The sequence below is a fragment of the Cryptomeria japonica genome, chromosome 2 (genome assembly GCF_030272615.1).
Source record: "Cryptomeria japonica chromosome 2, Sugi_1.0, whole genome shotgun sequence".
In the NCBI taxonomy this organism is placed as follows: domain Eukaryota; kingdom Viridiplantae; phylum Streptophyta; class Pinopsida; order Cupressales; family Cupressaceae; genus Cryptomeria; species Cryptomeria japonica.
Genome location: NC_081406.1, coordinates 642006898 through 642028803, shown reverse-complemented (window position 1 = coordinate 642028803; position 21906 = coordinate 642006898). Strand labels below are relative to the sequence as shown.

Here is a 21906-nt window from a genome sequence, read left to right as displayed (position 1 = left end):
TTTGACAAGCCTTGTGATGTGTCAATGTAAAAGCACCATGTTTGAAGCTTCAAGGAAAGGAAAGCTCCACGAGCAGGAATTGGATGCAAGTAATCCAAGAAGATAACAAAATGCTTTAGCAAAAGACTCGATATTTGAAAATGACAAATACAGAGCTAAAAAATGAGTTGGAACAATCACAAAGGGTGTATCAAAATTGCATAAAGGGAATGGGAAAGTGGAATTCCACATTATGTGCACAAAAACAATATGTGATTGGATCAGAAAAAGAACAGTTTTTTTCTAGCCAGGATTTGTCAACAAAAGCATTGGTTGCAAAGGCAAAGGTGTTAACCAAGCTCCAAAAAGAGCATTAAAAAGTGGAGAAGAGTCGTATTTTAATGTCAACATGAGGTGCCCAACCAATGAGAAAGGAAATTAAGTAAGCACTTTACCGTTAATTTCTTCCAAATATGAGCTATCACAAGTCAATAAGCAGTTTAATCATATAACAAGCTGTTGAATAAGATTGAGTTATGATGGCCTACGATTTGACACATCCAACATCAATATCATTAATGTGAAATAAATATATAAAACATAAATTTACAACTCGCTTCATAGGAAAACACAATGCTTATGTATAGCCTTTTGTCTTCCAACCCATTTGACAATGTTTTTCACTACTAATCTTATTATTTTTAATTTGTAGATTGATTAATCTTAATATTTTTAATAATGAGCCAAATTGTGCTGAACTCATAAATCTCTATAAAATCTCATAATATGTAGTACTACACTTTCCACTTGTGTGTCCTACAATCCCAAAACATTCACAACAAAGGTGAATTATGTATCCCAAGTGTGCAAAAACTACAAATATAGAAGCTCATGTTGTCACCTGCCGTGAGTTCCTAAATCTTTCCAATGCTGATATCTCACGCTATCTGTCATCACTATTGGTAAACATTCAAATTTAGATATCTCATGCTGCTTTTCATGAATATACAAAACTGCCAGCTGCCCTCCAAACATATGTATATAATTCTCATCATGTCAAGCCAATGAAGAACCATCCTCCTAATGGTCTCTAAAGTCAATGACTTCTATTTTTAGAAAGTCATGTGGACACAAAAAAAAACTTATGATAGAGAATCTATGCCAAAACTCGAAAAACCTAATGAAACAACTTTGTTCATGGATATCAAAAGCTTCTGTATAATCGCAAATATTCAAACCCATGACTCGGCAAAAATTGCAAACTCTCAATATGATTTGAAATTGATGTCTCCTAAGTCACAAACTCAAGTCTGAAATATTCAATTCTAACCAAGAGTAACCCTACAATTATTACAACAGAGGAAACCCAAAATCCAAATAATGCTGTAGAAAATTCTAAAATGCTAAGAAATTTCCAGGTACATCTGAATATTCATAGAGCTAGCAAAATCAACAAACATATTAATACATGGACATCACTTCAAAAACAATAATCCCATAATCTGCAAAATGTAAATGCACATGTCAAAAACAATAATCCCATTCACAATTCTAATTTTCAGCGATACTGTACCCAAACAAGCGCTCTATGACATAAATCAATCAACAATACACAAATGCAACAAAAACAATGCTCTTAAATTCTGAATCATGAAGTAATGTCCCACTTTGGCCAGTGATGAAAATAAATAATTAATTAATTAAGTTATTATTTTTGTCTTAAATTATTCTAAGGCAATTAATAATTAAGTAATTATTTAATATTATGTGGCTTTTGATGTTAACATTTTAATATTATTAAAGTCACATAATGTTGCAAATATTAAATTATTATAATTAAATATCGAGCAGTTGCCAACAAATTTATTATAAAGGTGATGGAAGGCAGGTGATGGGATATACAGGAAATTATTTGAACAATATTGGGAAGCTTTGGGCTTTTAGAAGATTTGAGGACACAAACAAATTTATTATAAAGGTGATGGAAGGCAGGTGATGGGATATACAGGAAATTATTTGAACAATATTGGGAAGCTTTGGGCTTTCAGAAGATTTGAGGACACAAACCCTCAAGCTTGGAGTTTGGAAGCGGACGAAAACCCATCCCCAATTGGAGGTGCCAACTAGGTACTTCACAATGTGCTTACAAGGAGACAAATGTTCAGAATAAGGTATTTCTTAGAGGAATATTGATTATTGCAAGGCTTGAATAATATTGCCAGTTTATCATTTGATGATCATATTTAATGTCTAATGCCAGCAAACAGCTGCAGCCAATTTCCTATTAATGAAAATCGCTTATATTATTATTGTGTTGGGTGCCTGGATGAATGTTTTATTGCAAACAATGTGTTGGATAAATATAGCTAATATTCTGAGGAGATAATGTATATGAATCATGAAGCCTATTACATTGAGCGATTTCTTCTAAGTTGTGGGCTTTTTGGTGAGGAAAATATTATAATATTCCTTATATTATAATGTTGTCTCCTAAGGATTAACATTTCTGGCAAGCTTGTGTTTATAATGTGGCAAAGATGTTTTCTACCATTAAAACATATTTAATTCAACGGGAAAAGACCAAACTATCACAAGCTGCTTACCTGCTTGTTTCTAGCATATATGGTGTATGGAGCTTTGGCAGAAGGAATATTGTTAGTATTCAAATCGGTTTTTATGACTCTGCATGATCTTTTTGTGAGTGGACATATGGTGTATGGAGCGTTGGCAGAAGGAATATTGTTAGTATTCGAATCAATTTTTATAACCATGCATGATTTTTTTGTGAGTGGGCAATGACTATTGCCCAGGTCATTCACATATTCAGCCTATTGTTGCTTCATATTTGGGAGATCAAGAAATATAAATAAATGTTCTGTCTATTATAAGTGTCTGACTAAATTGAAGAAGCCGTGGAAATTGGAACTCTTGTGCTGGGCATGAGAATAGGGATTTCAGGTTATTGGGATAGTCAAAATAGAAAAGGACAGGAACTATTTTAATATTTTCCTCTGCATTGGTGTATAGGATTATTTGTCAGAATCAATAATAGCAATCATTTAATTCTAGAAATTCATATTTATATTGAAACCATGGAATTGGTTAATCACAAATATTGGATAGCGCCAACTGCTGTAGGCGGTCTTGGTGAGTAGTGACTATCTTGAAAGGAGCTGGTCGACTCCTATGTTCTTAATCTCTGCCAATCCGAAGTTAAAGTATGTCAGACTTGTTGATTACATGGTGCAACTGAAGTTGAAGCATTAATACTCAATTCTACCTCGGGCCATGGATTTCCATGGTTGGAGTATAGCTCGCTAGGTAAGAACATTTGAAGCATTTCCATTGAGAATCTGAAAGTGTACAACAACTTAGCCTATGAGGAGGAATCATCAAGCTAATAAAATTCAATCTGTTGTCAGCATATTTCGAAATGTTACAAAGGTCAAACTTGTATACTTTTTATATCAGTTGTTTGTTGAAGCTTAAATATTGAATAATCTTTAATTCTGGTCAATATATCTCGTGTTTGATTATATCAGCATATCATTTATAATTATTGGTTCATGAATGCATCAAAGCGCCAATAGGCTTCAAAACAACAATGCTCTCTGCCAGTATTGCAATCTAACACTATAACCTGCATACTAGTGAACTGTTTGACTTAATGTGCCCACCAGCGTTAAGAGTGGGGTTTTCGTCCCACCAGAGTGCCAACGCAAGTCAGCCCCCTCGTGGATACATGGCTGCCTGATCGTGGGTGGGTCCAAGCCCTGGGTGCACACCCAATGGTAATCTGTACCACCGCAACATTTAGGCTAGGACATCACAGCCCACCACGCTCTGCAGAGCTCGACCTTGACTTTGATACCAAGCAAGGCAGCCAATATAGCAAAATCTCAGACTGATGGTGAATGGTGCCCACCAGTGTTAAGAGTGGGGTTTTCGTCCCACCAGAATGCCAACGCAGGTCAGCCCCCTCGTGGACATGTGGCCACTAGACCGTGGGTGGGTCCCAACCCTGGTAAACGCCCAATGAGAATCCACACCACCACAACATTTAGGCTAGGACATCACACATGATGTGCTGATCACAAATTTGGAACATAATCAACAATCTCAAATGCTGGGAACTATTGATCCTCTTGGATCCATCAAGAAGACATATCCAAATTGCTAGAATCAATCAATCAAGTCCTTTGAAAATTCATACAAGTTACAACAATATCTATCACATACCATATAATGCACAGAGCAGTCAAATCCATCTCAAAGCTGAAAATCTAGGATATATTTAGATGCATCACTCAAATATCACCAAAATTATGTATCCAATAGCCAAAAAACAAATTGAGGTCTCCAGGCACAATGCTTATGCAAAAACTCCATAATACAAATTGTTCCAAGACCAGGTTCCCTAAAATCAAATCCTCAAGATCTACAAAACTTTATCCAGTTGACAAGATTGATCTCAACATTGACTCAAAATTTGAAGTGGTTCAACTATAAACCTGACCACTAATATTCCCGTCAGAAGAGAGTGGAATATATCTAGTTAGACCCCCTCTTGAAGGGAAACTGATAGTCTGAAATAGAAATGTCAAATCAACTCCTCAAATTAATCTCATATCCAAAATATAGAGGGGAACATAACTCAATGTTGTCCTTCCAATTTTTCATCACAAGCCTCCAATTAGTCATCCTTTCAATTTTTCAACATAACAGCAAGAGGTTGCAAGCTGTCTTTGAAATTTTTTAGATCTTGTGCAAGATATTGGACCTCATATCTACCCCACCAAATCATCAAGGAGGAGCCAAAAACACCAATGCCCATAACAACAAATCCAAATCAAGAAGACAGACAAATAGCTGGGCATATGGCTATTGAATATCCTGCTCAAATTAGAGATCAAACATACCACTATGGCATATTGTAACTCAATGTTGAATTGGACAAAAACATCAACCTAATAAAAAATCAGTACTCTCCTGCTCAAATGAATGCAAAAAACTACGAAAGTCAAAATATATCTCTTCAACAAATCAAGCAGCTTAATACAAATATTTTCCATATCCTAACCCTTCATCATGCCAACCTACAAGTACAAGGTGCCATCCGCCCAGCATCCCTCAACTTCAGGGCCAACCTTTAAATCAATTTGTCTAGATCTTGCAAAGGCTGAGTTTGCTGAGAAAAAAAGTAAAATGAGGTAATATAACAAATCTGTTAAACAATCCTTGTGTCATCTTGCCAACTTCCAATTGTGGAGAACATTGGTTTTCTCAAAGAAATACAGAACCACCAACTAGTTATCCAAACATAAATAATATATTTATTTGGAAGATTATGCATGTCAACATATCAGCAAAATGCTTCCTCTCTAATCAAATCAATTTGTGGTTTCTCTTTTAGAGATTAAATGGGATCATCCAATGTATCAACCATAGCTGTAAAACTCAGACTCGGCAGGCCTAAATATTTTAAAAACTCAGTACTCCACAAAAACTAAAGGAAAAACTCAGCAATTTTATCAAACATTTTTAAAGTACATAATTTTAAAAATATTATTAAAAACTCATATTACTATTCTTGTAGAACATATTACTGATTACAGTCGTATATAAATCAAAATTAGAGTTTAATAATATCATAAAAAATTTAACATTAGGTGAGAGAACAAAGTTATACTCTTATAGGCAAGTTAGTCAAGAAAAATCACAAGTTTTTGGCTAGTTTTTATCAAAAATCGCTGCAATATTTTCAAAAAATCACCAATGAGTTTTTAGGCGAGTAACTTGCCAGGACTTTTGGCTCGCAAGTTTTTCAACTATGGACTATCAACAACATGGTTCATTAAAAATTGTCAATAATATTCACAGGCCTTTTAGTTGCCAAGACAATCTATCCACTTACATCTTAAATTTCAAGACCTACAGCTTCATCCTCCCTGGCTTGATCTTATTTTCATATATTTCAAGTAATTTTTGTCTTGTACACAAGATAGAACAAACCATATTGTTGACTAGTCATCCTGCTATGTTACTGGATCTACCTACAATCCAAGTCTAGTTCGAACCAGATCTATGATCAGGTCTGATCTACCTACAGATTTGGGCAAGATTCAGCATTGCGGGGTTATACGAACCCAGGTAAACCTAGGAAGGATCCAAGGGAACCTAGGAAAACACAACACAAATCTGTCACTTTTGCACTTAATTTTTTTTGCTTTCTTTTAATTTTTTCATGCTTTGACTTTGACCTAGGCAGCCTGAAACAAATCTCAAGCCCTAAAAGACACTCCTAAAACATTTCAAACACCAAAACGAGTTCATTTTATCTCATTTCTATTGCAAACAACAATTATCATTCCAAAAGGCTGAACATTCGTTTTTGATTGTTGAATCAACAAGGGCATTGAAGATTGATCTTTGAAGCTTCGACAATGGTTATATTGCCATTCCTATGTATTTGCAAGTGTCAAATAGCTACCAAGAAGATCATAGAAGAATGCCAAGAAGATCATAGGAGAATATTTTGAAAAGAGTGAAGTTTTTTTTCTTTGTTACCTCCCATTTTGTTTTACAAACATGAAACAAACTCTTTGCTTTGTTTTTTAATCTTCTTTCATTCTTCCACTAACGTATCGAAAGAGCTAGATTTGTATATCTATTTTTTTTGTTTTTAAAACTTTGTTTGTTTTGAATGTGTTGTTTAAAATTACAATAGCAACTAGTTCTAACTCCACAGCCTAACCTAAATTCAATTTCCTCTCCAAAAGTATATTGATATGATAGAACCAATTCTAGGTGTTGGGGGCTATATTTGAGTTTTCTAGGGATGTGATGTAGGATATTCAAGTTCATATACTTGAGTGAAAGACCATTTGTGTGGAATAGTTGGACAAGGCATCATATATTTCTCTAGAAAGAATGGTGTACATATGCCATTGAAGCAAGTGATAGCATATATTATGGAGCAAGAACAAACAGATGAACTAGCAGGCTGTAGAGAAAATCATCCATTAGCAAAAAGATGATCAAAGGGAATGAAGCCCCCTATGCCCCCATCTAATCCCAATGTTGTGGTGGAGAGCCGCCCATTTTTTGCCACTCCTAAGTGAAGAACCCACAACAAACAAAAGACAAAGGGACCTTTGGAAATTGCATTTCAAAATAAGACTCAAGACATTGTTGATCAACACATAGCAATATGTATTAATGCATATGGATTGGCTTTCAATGTTGTTTGCTCACCATATTGGCAAGAAATGATGAGAAAAATTAATGAGGCTCCCAAAGGGTACAAGGGCCTAGGTTATGAAGAGGTGTGTGGCACCTTATTGGAAAAAGAGGTCAAGCTCGTCGAAGATTCATTAAAACCCGTAAGGGATTCATGGGTAAGACAAGGGTTTCCATTATATCTAATGGACGAAAGATGCTAAAATTGACCCTTAATCAATGTCATAACAATGTTCCCTAAAGGGGCAATGTTTTTGAGAGCCATGGATTATGAGGGGCAAGTGAAAGATAGCCAATTGAGAAAGTGGGATCCCTCATGTTGTTCAAGTCTTAACGAACAATGCAAAGAATTGCAAGTTGTCGAGTTGTTGGTCTTAACGAACAATGCAAAGTATCAATGCCAATAAGGTCATTTAATACATGTACAAAAAGTGAGCCTAAAGGAGAGAGTCTTGAGAAACATGGAAGCCATAGCATTGGGACTCAAGGGGCCACCACAAGACTCACAAAATCACAAGCTGAACAAGAGGAGACAAGTTTAGCCGTCTCTAATCAGCTGACTCAGCTAATATCATGATTAAACATATAGTTTAATTCATAGTTGAAAAAATCTTACTCAGTAATAACTCTTTTGGCCCAAAATTTTAAAAAACTTGGGACTTAGCAAAAACTTTGGGAAAACTTGGCAATAACTCTGACAATTTTATCCAACATTTTATATACATAAATGTTTAAAATTATTCTCAAAAAACACACATATTACTAAATTTGTTGAGCATATATCTAATTTCCATCATATAAAATTAGAATTTGATACATACCATAGGCTGAAAAACAAGTTCAACTCTAAATGAGTTATAATGCCACTTCCACTAGCCATGTTACAAGTAGAAGTTGCCTCATCTAAAGAGATTTTTGGCAAGTTGTGCGATAATAACATCTAAGTAGACACTCTCAAGAGATATCCCAATTCCCCCTCACCCGCTCATTGTAATCAAGTTTTTTATTTGACATATTCCAATAACTAATGGTGATTTTGGAGTGGAGACCCCAATGAGGACGGGTAGTGCCCCTCGTGGGGGATTGGGGGCAATGCCCCCAACAGGGTCAAGGAACAACGCCCCTTGTTGGGGTTTGGTGGCAACGCCCTCAACGGGGTCAAGGGGCAGCCAAGCCCAAATTAAGGCCTTTGAAAACTTTACCACCAATAAAATCGTGTTTTCTTAACTTAAAGCAAGAAAAAATAAATTATATGAATTTGGAGGAGTTTTAAATATTAAACTTGTGATTTTTTGCATTTACTATAGAGATTTATAGGAAAAAATCGCTGAGTTTTTGGATAAGTAACTCTCCTGGCACTTTGACTCGAGAGTACTTGCAAGTCAAAAGAGTTTTTAGAGAGTTTTTCAACTATGGTTTGACTAGACAAAGCATAGATATATATAAAATGTATATTCATTTCTACAATTCTACGCTCTTTTTTATCTCTGCTGAAATCATTATGTAAATATTAAATTCAACATATAAGAATCAAACTAGAAAAATTATGCAATTGTATGAGAACTGTACGATTTACAACAGTAGCAGAACATTTAAAACTAGAAAGAGTGTGAACAGAACTAAGTTGCCAAATTCTTCCCTGGCAGCCCAGGGTCGTAGTCTAGTCCAGCCCAAATACTCGTTCGGATGCAGTCTAGCCCAAATACTGGTTCAGATGCGGTCTGGCCCAAATACGGCCAGGGTCCTGCAGTTTGCCTGTGGGTTCGCTGTGAAGGACCCGGGAGAATTTGGAAGAATTCGCAGCAAATTTTGACCTCAGAAGCAGAACCCAAGAAGAATTTGACTGATCTAAGACTTTTTTTTTTTTTTAAGCTCTTTTTTGGTCTATTTTGGTCAACTCAACCCTCCAACCCTAAAATAGACCACTAAAAAGGCCAAAAAGGTGAAACATACCTCATTTGTGCATTTGTGAATTTGCCACAGCAGGAGGACGATGATATGTTTGATGACTTTTGATGATATTTGATCAGTGATGGCTGATTGTTAATGTTGACATTATTATTTTTGAACTGAAACATTGATATGGTGGTGTATTTTGCTGTAATACTTTACACAGCAAAACCCACCCCAAAAAAATTTTGAATGAACCCCCGAACCCGAATCTTGAACCCGAATCCGAATCCGAACCACGACTGGCAACTTAGGAACAGAATATTAATCGCTGCAGAAACATGTAATATATCATGATTAATCAACACTCAGCTGCACTCAGCATGGGCCCAGATTTATCGTATAAAAAGTTGTGATTTTTCAATTGGTCAATCCGATTTTAAATGGCTTTTTGGCAATTTAATCGCCAGTTTTTCCCAATAAAAGCGCAAATTTTTGGTTAAAAAAATTTGTAGTTTTCTTTTTTTTTTTTCCTGATTTTTTCCCTAATCCAGTTTTTCCTGATTAATTGAAACATTATTACAATAACATATTAAAATTGAAGGGCTTACAATATAGAAAATAGCTGCATAGATACATCAAATTATTGAATAAGAATTTTCGGATTGAAATTACTAAATACCAATATTTTAAGAACACCAAAAAGTTATCTGAAGAAACAAAAAAATGATACGATGCTGGCATTGGATGGTTAAGTATACAGCGTATGGTGTTTGACTGATCAATAAATTGGCATAAATTAACCAAGCTTCCAATATGCACACATAATAGCTGAAAATTCAAAATTTATGGGCCAGCAATATAATAAATCCTTTATCCCTGCATTATCTCTGAAAATACATTATATTCATCCCTAATAGAAGATGCATATAGAAAACTTCAAGCAACTTTTAATTTTTTTATTTATTTTTTATATAACACTAGGTAATCTTCCTTGAGCAGCATCACCATTCAATATGTAACTGCATGATGCTAGTTCATTTGGCATGAATAGAGAATCTGGAACAAGTTAGTTGTTTAATATGATCACATATAAAAAGTAATTAACTAATGATTGACATGTTCTAATGATTCAAGTTTATAAATTAATTTAATGTTTAAATGTACTTTTTTAACTTGGCAAATCATGCCAAATTTTATTTGACAAATCCAGATCAAGTCTAAAATATCCACAATGAGTCCAAGCTAAGTCCAAGTCTAAATACTTTGACAAAAGCTAAACAAAAAGTAGCTTCTGTTTAATTTCTCATTCAGTTAATATAATATTACAATTACAATTAAAATTAAAATTAAAATTAGCTTAAACTAATTTATTTCTCAGGATTCATATATCGTAAGAAATGAAGTTAACTTTTCTTATACATTTGTACCAAACAAATATTCAGGAAAGTGGTTCTAGTTCATTTCCTATTCATGCATAAAATATTAAAAGGCAGAAAAAATCAAAAGCAAGTGTGAAATATGTATCTAGCGCTCATAATCTAAAAGAAGTATAATTGAGAATCCATGTTGCCTAATAAGCAGTTTCTTGACTAAGTGATATTTGGATAAGAAAACGTTGAAGTGATGAACACCACATCTCAAATAAAATGTTCAACTATCTAATCAATCAACAGTATCTTCTTACCCGCCAGAAATACCAAAGTACGCTTTAATCTGAGAGGTGCTCCATGAAAGGTTTTCTCTTCCTATTTTAGCTTCTTCTATTGCTTGATGAACCAACACACAAGAAGAAATATGTGCACCCGCTGACTGCCCCACCACATATATCCTGAAGAAAAGCCGAATGCTTAGGCTTACAACCTAAAATGATTACAAACTAAAGATAATATAAGATCAATCATGCTATGAGAAGAATAAAAGAACGTTGAAAAAATTCAGTCATTGTCAAACAAAACAATATTCATATCTCATGTATAAGTGCTGAATGTTCATAGTTTAGCAACAACCTGCTTGGATCACCACCATATTCAGCAATATTTTGGCATACAAATGAAATGCCCTGGGATGCATCTTTAACCATGTCACTAATAGTGCCTTGAGGAAAATTTCTGCCAGAAATCCATTGTAGACCATGATCATCCACAGTTCACTTTTAAACAATCAATAATATTTCCTTTCAAATACCTTGACCATTACTAACATTAGAATAAAGCTAACCTGTAATCAATGCATGCAACAATTACATCTCTTTCCACCAACTCTTGACCAAGAAGAGAACCCCAAGCTTTATACCTGTATATACATCAGAAGATGAACAATATTGTAGTTGTGCACTCTTTGTATTGAAAAACGCTAAGGGTTTCAGTTCATTAAATTTATATAGCTACATTAACTTTTAAATTTTAAATTTAAATTGATAAGATTGTAATGACTGAGTGCACTACTTCTCTGTGGATTTCAGAAAATTTACAATTTTTTCCTACAAGAATGCAAGAATCATCTACAAACTAGAAATAGTAAGTTTCACTCCTTGTTGATAAAATCAGCCTGAAATCATTGTCTTCATACATTAATATTCTTTAACCACATGGAGCTAGTCTTTGGTCTTAAATGAGACTTTAAGGTAATTATAATTGTTAGCATTTTAAGGTAAAACCTTCCTTCAAATTTGTACAAGAAGCTTCACTTCTTTTCTTTTTTGACAAAGGTAAAGAGGTCGTCTTTGAAAGGGCCCCAATCCTTAAACAATCAAGTTAACAAAAAACCAAACAAAGCAACTAACAAACAGCACAATGTAAGTAAAACCATAGTTTGCAGACTCGGACTCAGACCGTACTGAGCAAACCAACATTTTCTGAATAGGCAAAAGTGAACTTTAAAAAGTACTTAGATTTATTTAAAAACACATTTTTTTGCAAAATTCGCTTACAAAATGTATCAAATGAGTCTAAAAATCTATTAGGAAGCGTTTTCTATTAGATATGATCTTTGAATACATATGGAGAACAAAACCGCACCATCATGCAAAGCCAAATACAATAGCTAACTGATAACTATTATGAATTTATGATGAGTACCTTTAAAAATCATCATAATAAACTGCATTTCTGGGCAAGTAAAAAATTACAAGATTTTACAATTTCCTCTTCCCCATTCTAGTGAAAAATTGTGCAAGAGAGGGTCTAGTCCTCGCACTCAGTTGTAGTTCCCTGCTTGACCTAGAAGATTGTGCCTATGGCTCCACCCTACTACTAGATGGTAATGACTCCTTTGCCACATCATTTTCATTAATGACAATCCAATCTCACCTATTTCTATTGCAGCCACATCCTCTGTAGTCTACCTTTCAAAATGAGAAATTTCATCCTCTATAAGCAAGGAGATTTCATCATCCTACACGATCCAATCACTATAGGGATCAATCTTCAGTACATAACCCGGGGATGCGTCCCTGGCCTGAAAACCCCCGTCCCAGTCCCAGGGACGTTTCGGGGACTTGGGGATGGCCAGGGGACATTTCCCCCCGTCCCCAAATTGCCAGAATTTGGAGGGGACGGCTGGGACGTCCGCGAAATGGGGGGACGTTTGCCCTAGCTGTGGGGGACGGCTGGGACGTCCCCAATCCATCCCGGGGATGGCCAGACGTCCCCCACAGCTAGGCCTAGTAAAAAAATATTAAAAAATAAAAAAATTCATATTTTCAATTTTCTTTTTGAATTTTCTAACATGGGCCCCCTAAATCATTCCAATTATAAAAAAATTAAAAGGCAACGATTTCAAATTAATAAATTATTAATTTATTAATATTATAATATAAGTTAATGTTATTATAATGAATTAATAATATGAATATCAAATTATTAATATAATAATATTAAATATAAGTTAATGTTAAAACTTAAATTATTAATTGGATGAGGTGGACATAGACCATGACAGTGGCAGAGACTCAAAGGACTCTGATTTTGATGCAATGTTAGGAGATGCAGTTTAGGGGCAGCATTATACTTTGCTTTTTTGTATTTAGTTTTACTTAGTACTATTTTGATTTTCATATCGTAATTGACAATGAAATTATATGGCAGCAGTGTAGCCTTTGGGCATATTGACATTTTGTATGTTATTTCTTTAATATCTATTATGATATGCATATTGACAATCTGAATGAATTGAAATTCTGAATTATGAATGCATAATTGCATATTGAGTATTGAGAATGTTGTATGTTCAGAATTTACATTCTAAAATGTAACAAAGTTTTCAATTTCATAGTATCATACACATGCTATATCCATGTTTTCATATGAATATAATGTATACATGCATGCTTTATCCATGTTTTCATATGAACATTTAGAATTTTCCTATATATTTAAAATTTTCCATATATTTTATATAGCCGTCCCCTTTGCTGTCCCCCCGCCGTCCCCAAATTTGGCAAACAAAATTGCCGTCCCGGAAACTCGTCCTGCGATCCCCTGCCGTCCCTGTCCCGGAAACTCGGGGTAACGTAGATTCTTCACCAATGGATTTGATAGTGGCAAGCTTTTCAATGGGGGTCCAAATTTCATTAGAAATGCAAGGTTGTTAATGAAACATTGCCATCTAGGTCGAAAACAAAGTAAATCCCTTCCACAACACTAGTTTAGATTCACATGTACACTCTACCTTAGGAAGTTTGGTCAAAACATGCTTTTAAAATGATTGTCATTTTTCTAGGCAAATCAATTAACACCTCTCATCCTATCACGATAAAGGGTTCTTCAATTATGCCCATATCTATGTGGAATTGGATCATGTAAAAGCTCTGCCAAATAATGTCATTTTGAAAGTCATGTAAGTGGAAAGGAAGCAAGCCCTAAAGTATGTAAGCATCCCATTTCGATGTCCACCTGACATGAAGATCACTTAATAAGAGAATGCCCAATAAGGCAAATAGAAGATTCAAAGAAAAAATCTGACATTGGAGACTTTGCTAATGAAGATGGCTTCCCCAAACCAAAGAAGAAAAATACTATGAAGGAATCAACTAATTGTAAATAATTTGAAGTGAAATTCAACATAACAAAAAAAGGCACAAGAAGTTGGATTCAAAGGAGGCAATCCTAGAAAACCAATTCAAAGAAGACAACAATGAAGGGGGGGGCATGAGAAGCTACTAGATACATATAGTTTCAAAGATGCAATTGAGAAACAACTAGAAGATACAAACTCCTTATCAAATGGAGAATATAAAAGAGATACAAACCTTGGTAAATGTGGAGAAAAAGTCAACTCATTAACAAGTGTGGCTCCATGACACCTATGATTAACAAGGTAAGAAGAGAGAATTCTACTTCTAACCAAGGTGACAAAGACCCACCTTCAAAGTGGAAGAGAAATGATGAGAAGAATGGAGAATTTGGGGGTTCTAAAGTGGGAATTCCAAAATGATTTCATTCAAATGCAACTAAGTCCTTCCAAAAATGATTTCATTCAAATGCAACTATGTCTAAAATTGCTGCAGGAAATCAATAACAACTAGAAAACATCTAGGCAAGCACCACCAAATCGAAAATATTAAAATGAGTCATTTCTTGCAATATTAGAGGGCTCAACACTTCTCCTAGGTGGAGAAATTTCATAAGGCTCTTTGGAATTTACAAGCCAACGCTTCTCCTTCTACAAGAAACCAAATTGGCTGAACCTCTAGATGGCTCCACTTTCTAGAGTTGGCAAGGTTCTTTCCAAAAGATAATCAGTACATCAATAGGGCAGGGAATTCTTTGGAAATACTCAACTTAAGACATATTAACATTTTCAGCTATGGGGTAGCAAAGATGGGGATCAACTACCATGAGATAGGCAAGGGAACACTGCATACTTTATCTAAGGCGGCTATCTAAATTTCTAATAAATTATTTAAGGGCCCTCACCCTTAGCTACTTGGCACAAAGTATGTATATCAAAAGCCTAGCCAAAAGCCAAAGTCTTTCTTTGGCGGGCTACTCAAGGTCATCATGACCTAGCAAAAATTAACGACTTGAAAACAAGGTCAAACATCTACTCCTTCACTGCACTTTCACTAGAGATCTATGGAGTATATTTCTATCTTCCTTTAACACTTATTGGGTTTCTAGTGCAACAATCTATGAGCAAATGGAAGCATATGTGTCCCTTGTCATTAGGAATCCTTAAAGATCTCTGAGAGCTTGTTCCAAGTATGTTTTCCTAAAAAATATAGTCAAAGAGAAACAACAAAAAAATTTAATTCAAGAACAAAGTCCCTAGTTGGATGGAATTTTCGTCCAATTGCTTTCAAATTTTCCCCCACAAAATAGAACCGAGAACAAAGAAAATGGTCCAAAATTAAAAGGTTGCAATATCCTAAGGAACTAGCCTCTTCTAAAATATTTCTTTTGATATAAGCATGCCTAAAGTCAAACATACAAATAAGGTCACCATCAAATGGATCAAATTACATGTAGAATGGGATAAATTGAATTTTGATGGAGCTGCCAAAAATAATCTAGCATTTTCTAGAGATGAAGCAATCATTTGCAATGAAAGAGATTCTACCATTAGTTTTAGATATAGAAGTACGAGCTCCAATTCTAACAAGTTGCTAAAATGGAACACAATGTTACTACAAAAAAGCTTCCTCTAAAAAACATAACATGCAGCTCTACATGTTTTGCTTCCTATGATGGTGATGGCTCCATAGGGGTTCTTGCACAAAGTTTTGGTCTAACAAATTATTTTTCCTTACCCTGTGCAAGCCATAAATCTCTTCCTCCTAGCTCTCCTCAAGTGTTGCTTCATCACCTTCCAACATCTACCATTCCCACAACTCTTCCCATACAAAACCTAGGGACCTCCAACACTACTCATAGATCTTTCGAGGATATATGAGCAGCTTCAAGCTCTCAATTGATGGTTTTTATAAATGCACATGTGAGTGTTGAAGGTTGTAGAGGGTGCGGAAGAAAATTTGTTTGCCACAACTCACAAACAAGATGTTACACATGAGCGTTCCATTGGTGTGTCACATTTTAGGATTAAAAATTTTGCAAAAAGAGCTTATCACATCCTAGAGGTAATGTTTGCCATGAATTCAAGTGCTGAAATCGCTAAAGATTCTTTAAAATGCCAAGCAATCGTAGGCAAGATTCATAGTTTGTGACCCAAATTGAAAGTAGTGTACAAATGGTTAAATGAGGAATGAAAATAGTTGATCAAGGCTCAAATTGATCTAGTGCTTGAACTAAAGGTTTCTTCATTATCTATTGCAAGGCAAACAGAGATAGAATGCAATTTTTGAGCCTAGGCCACACTTCTATTCTCCCAACCCTAATAGAGTTTCATTTTCCACAATCCATAAGAAGATAGAATGTGAATTTTGAGTCTAGGCACAATTATGCGATAAACACTTACTATGTTTAAAACTTCAGTACCCTTCTTCTGACCCTAATAAAATATCCTTTGCCACAATCCCTATGTAGGTTCCCCTCCCCTACCTTTACTTGCAATTTTGGTAAGACTCTAGGCTAAGGGCAAAGGGTAATTCACTAAGTAAATATTTTCATGCTTCTGAGGATAATAAAGATTAATTCCACACTGCCTTTCCAAAAATCTAAGCTGAAATAGATTTGAGCAAGAGTCTTCTAGAGACAATTTTGCTGAAAAAGAATAAATGGTGCTAGTCTTGAGTACTTGATTATGTCAACATCCCCTTCACGTGTGGAAGGTGTTTTGAATATGCTCATTTTACTACTCATAAATCATAAAAGACTTTCAATGTTCAAAAAAGCACCTCAAGAAGAATGTGACTTGGTGACATGAGGAAAAGCCTAAACATTATTAAGTTGATCCATACCTGTCTTAGCCTCCCAATCTCATGGACAATCTTTGATTGTTCTCCTCTAGCCCTACAAGTAAAGGACCAGAGGAGAATCTCGCATCAAATATCACTCCTCTAGATGCTATGGTGAAGAAGGCCCTTACCCCTCAAGAATTTGTTTGGGTTTCTTGAGAGTCTACTATGGTTGATCATGTTACCAATGTCTTATTCTTGAATTTCTGAGTACGCAATATCATTTCATTCATCTTTTGTAAAAAGGAGCTTCCCCTTCAAATTTGAAGTAAGGTTTTACCTTACTATTTCATTTGTGTTATACCAAAAGATGGAAATAAAAAATACTAATAATTTTTGGGTCTGCTGACAAATTTCATATTGTGCTTGTTGTCTTTTATTCCCTAAACATTTGTTGTGATTGAAAAGTAAGGTAAAAGAGTTACACTCAAAGGAGTAGCACTCATTTCAGAGAGACTAAAAAAGAAAGAAGATGCAGGAAATACAGTACAGAAGGTTGCAGAAGGTAGCAATCAGATAAGAAACAAAAATAAAAAATAACTGGTTCAACTGCAATCAACATCAATATGGCATGGTTATTTTGTCTTTAATCTTTTCAGCATCATGATAGTCTTGAAAAGTTCACTAAGTGCAAGTCAGAGTATACTTTTGTTGGTATTCTAAATGGCTCTTGTGTAGGAAGAAAACTTGTATGTTGTGTAAGGTGGATTCATTACTAATATCTATGAATTGATGTATGTTTTAAGCCACAATTATAGTTGACAAAATTTATAGACTTCAGGAGAGTAGAAAACTGCCAAATCCATTTCCAGAAAGCCATATGTATTTTGGGGATCAGGTTTTATAAGCCTTAGTGTGACCAAAACCCTTCTAATCAGGAAGGTTTTATCTGAAATTTTTTGAATAATTAACCATAATCATAGTTCAAATGATTAAATGTGCTATAAGGCAGTATCAGATGGAAAAGAGGAAGCAGGCAGTGAGGGATTTTCCACCAATGATGTTTTCGGCTACAATTGAACTAGTTGAATGCATTCGGACTGCAGTCAAACTCATCAAGATGGAAACAAAGTGCAGTTGACAAGTTCAACCACACACAAAGTTGTCCCAGATAAGAAAAAATAACAACTGAGAGGTCTTCTGGGAATTTGTAACTGTTCTCCTTCCTTCTTGAAGAATGGAAGATGTAACTTTTCTTGTAAGTCAAATTATGTACTCATCTTCAAGTAATGTACTAATTAATCCTTCCCTTCAGTGAGGAATTCCTCCTCGGGAGATAAAGAAATAATGGCATTATTCCATTGAAAGAGTTGCATTTCAGTCATGCTAGTCTTAAGATTATTGCAATTAAATGTAGAAATCCATCGCTGCTTCTTGAGAATTGTACGATTGCATGTTGTCATTGGAGATGCTAAAAGAGAGGTGGTATTAAAAGGCTGTTGAAGAGACAAGCTTGTACAGACTAATTCTCAGAGGATTCATCTGCTGGAGTTTAACCCACATTGGGTTTGTCCAAGGTAACTCTTTTGAGCTATCTTTTCTTGTGTTTGTTTTTGTTGAAGAATAGCGTCAGTCAGTAATCTGATCTGACTGAGTCATCTAAACAACTTAGTTTACTGATTAATTATATTGTTATAATGAAATAATAATTAATATACATTGTATTCAAATCGATCATTATATGATTCGATTCCTTGAGATAATTAACATATATCGATTAATATATTAATCAATTCTATGTAATGCATATTACATATGAATCGATTCATATATTAATCGATTCTATGTAATGTCAAAGTATGAACCGATTCAATGATTAAACGTTTTGTCTTAACTTGCTGTTAGACATGTTTTGTCTAATCGAATTTGGAAGAGTCGTGATGGTAAGGGAGAGTTGTGTTGGCTATGAAAGTCGTGTTGGTTGGATTAGTTACTATGCTATGTATATATGTTCAATCTCTCCCTCAACTTTGATATGGAGAATAGCATCAGATCAAAGTATTACATTTCTGTCTTACATTCCACATATTCGAACTGTACAAAATCAACAGCAGTCCGTGACCTCTGATATTGTCTTCACAATTATCAATCAAATTGAATTCTCTCTTTTGTGTTGTGATTCATCTGTTTACTGCAGATCATCATTAAGGCAGATTGAACTTATATGTTTGAACTGTATAGGTTATATCCTAAGAGGAAGAACTTGTTCATAGGCAAATAAAATTGAAATTATAGTCTGATCACCAAAATTTAACAGTTTTTCCCAGTTACTTGTTTAGATCATTTTGGTACAAGTTTCAACAACAAAGACACAAGCAGTTTAGACAATGGGAATGCTATTATCCCTATTGATTTCAGCCTTCAATGTTGCGGTATTTTAGCATAGAGCTAGAGAGCAATAAGCATAGAATTCTTACTGATGCTTCCTCCCTTGGGCTATGCATGGGGTTTATGAATCAATGTTAATGGGCATTAAGACAACAAAATAAGATAAAAACCAACAATGCTCTATCTGCTTCAAACTTGCATTTACTTTGCTATTTATTTTCCAAAAAGTACAACTTATTAGATTCAAAAAGGGTAAAAATGTCTCACCCAATAATCCAGGCACCACCAGTTACAAAGGCTACTACCGGTTTTGGTTCATGATTATTCTCTGGTATATACAAATCCAACCTGCAAGAGTTTAAGTCATAGTCTGAGCCAATGAGCTGAGGAGCTGTGCAGAGCATAAATTTTTATCCAATCAAATGATAAAAAGGGCACACATTACTCTAGTCTACTTATCAGAGACACACAGAAAAGGACAGCCAGTACCTATTCCTGGGCTCTTCCCCATAAACTATGCTTCGATGGACACATTTTGAGAAGTAGTAGTAATATCCAACTGTGGAGTCAAACAAGCAATTAGAAACTAAATACCTTACCAAATACAAAAAATTGAGATTGCAAATTGTTGTTGTAGACTGTAAATGCTATAAATGTTCATATATGAAAAGACATTTAAGTGTAAAGTAACTCTTCCAACTCCGTTTCTCCAAAAACCATAAATAAAACTAAATGCTTCATGAAAACCAACTCCTTATACTAAGATACTACATTATTTTAGATCTGCAGAAATATTAGAGGGGTGCTTACTTTGAAGAAATCCAGGTAGAAGGCACATTGCATAAAATCCAAGTGCTAGGAACTTTGTAATCCACCTATAACCTACACTGGATACAAATAAGAAACCAATGAAGGAAGTTAAGTAACATTAGAAAGGTCTCAAACATGTACAGTGCTGCTCACAAATTTACATCTATAAACATGAAGTCTGAAAAACAAATTTAAACTAAAATCACTCGTTATTAGATGTTGATTAGGAAATATTACAAGCTATGTAAATGCAGCTTATGAGACAAAATCCTCATCTTGTAGGAGACTATTGTTATCTATCAACACTTTGAAATGCAAATTCACAGCCTCTACTAGACGACTAATTGATTAGTGCCAACCGTCTAATTTCCATGGGGCATCCACATAATTCACTTTAACTCCAAAACAGACTTTCTGGTGAAGATTCACTACTTTCATTCACAGATGTCAAATTTTGAATTTTGTATGCCCTCCTTGCATGGAACTGGCCAAAATCAACCCAAAAGTCAAGTCAAAAGTTAACAACCATGGCTGTAAATGCAACAGGGTGACCCTTCTTCCAAAGGCCTACTAGTTGGGATTTCAAGCCTAGAAAAGAAATTTGCTGCATTGAAAAACCTATACTTGTCTTCCATAGAGTTTGACAAAGCCATGCAGGTGGAAATGAAAAATTATGGGGACCATGTTTTGGTCGTGACTACCCACGACTTCTTTTCATGCAGATGCCCAGGCAAAACTCAATAGGAGTACCACAAAGCAGAGGACTTATTCATGGGCCCTTTCCAACACCTTTCAGTCTTGAGGTAATTGAGTTTGGACAAGAATTTAGCATAAAAGATGCATCGCATCCCTTTGGTTCATGATGCTAGCAAAAATCCTACTTGATAGGTCAAATCTGAAAGGCAAAGCAAGATTTATGTAGAGGTGATCATGGATGAGGTTGTGCCAATAGAGGAGGACAAAGGAAGGATTTGAAAGCACCTATAAATCAAAAAAAACAGAAAGAGGGTTTCAATCTCTCTTTACCCACATACCTTATGGCATTGATTCCTTGGTAATTCCAATCCTTAATTTCCAACATTTCCTTCTAAATATTTCATCAGGATCGGAGATGTGAGAATATCTCTAATGTGGTACCTCTAGCATGAATTATTAAGTATCCCCAACTCCCAACCCCCAACATTCCACATTGTTATTTTATCGAATTCACGAGTTTGGAACTATCTCTATCCGCATGCCTAGTGGGATGAATTCCTTATTGACCTAGATGCCCAACTCCTAATATTTCCCTTCATGTATACTTTCAAAGTCAATGATGTGGAATACTCTTATTTGTTTGCCTATGGTATGAGGAATGAAATACTCTCAATCCTTGATCCCCAACAAATGCTATGGGTTATGAGGTAACCCCAATCCTTGATCCTCAACAAATCGTATGGGTTATGAGGCATCTTGATCCCCAAAATCTAAAGCTCCCACGTTTTGCACTATTCACTCCCACCTACCTCCCTGCATGACCCAGATAACCATTTATGACAAGATCTGGCGCTGCAACTATTCCAATGGAATTTACCAGCCCAAAATTAAGGGCACAGATTCAAATGTACTTCAAGCAATGGAGAATGAGGAATGTCATAATGCCATTAATGCAATGGTTGTGTTTCTAACATGAATGATTCTTGGAAGCTCAAGGCTGCCATTTCAGCAAATTTCATGGGATTTCAACTTGTTCTACACATAGCATTGATCACACCCTCTTCTTAGTCGATTTCCCATGAGGATTGAAGCAACCAAACGAAGAGTTA

General features: G+C 35.2%; 1 protein-coding gene across 2 annotated transcripts in view; it reads right to left on the bottom strand.

Moving 5' to 3' along the window:
- The window catches only part of LOC131055068 (isoprenylcysteine alpha-carbonyl methylesterase ICME), a 92656-nt gene that overhangs the window by 63838 nt on the left and 6912 nt on the right, over window positions 1–21906 (bottom strand). For both annotated transcript variants that reach the window (XM_057989708.2, XM_057989715.2), the window contains exons 2-7: window positions 20102–20178; window positions 19781–19850; window positions 19559–19639; window positions 11329–11403; window positions 11118–11219; window positions 10796–10939 (exon numbers count right to left, since the gene is read on the bottom strand). In XM_057989708.2, the coding sequence (XP_057845691.2) occupies window positions 10796–10939; window positions 11118–11219; window positions 11329–11403; window positions 19559–19639; window positions 19781–19850; window positions 20102–20178 (549 nt within the window). The remainder of the gene's footprint in view (window positions 1–10795; window positions 10940–11117; window positions 11220–11328; window positions 11404–19558; window positions 19640–19780; window positions 19851–20101; window positions 20179–21906) is intronic.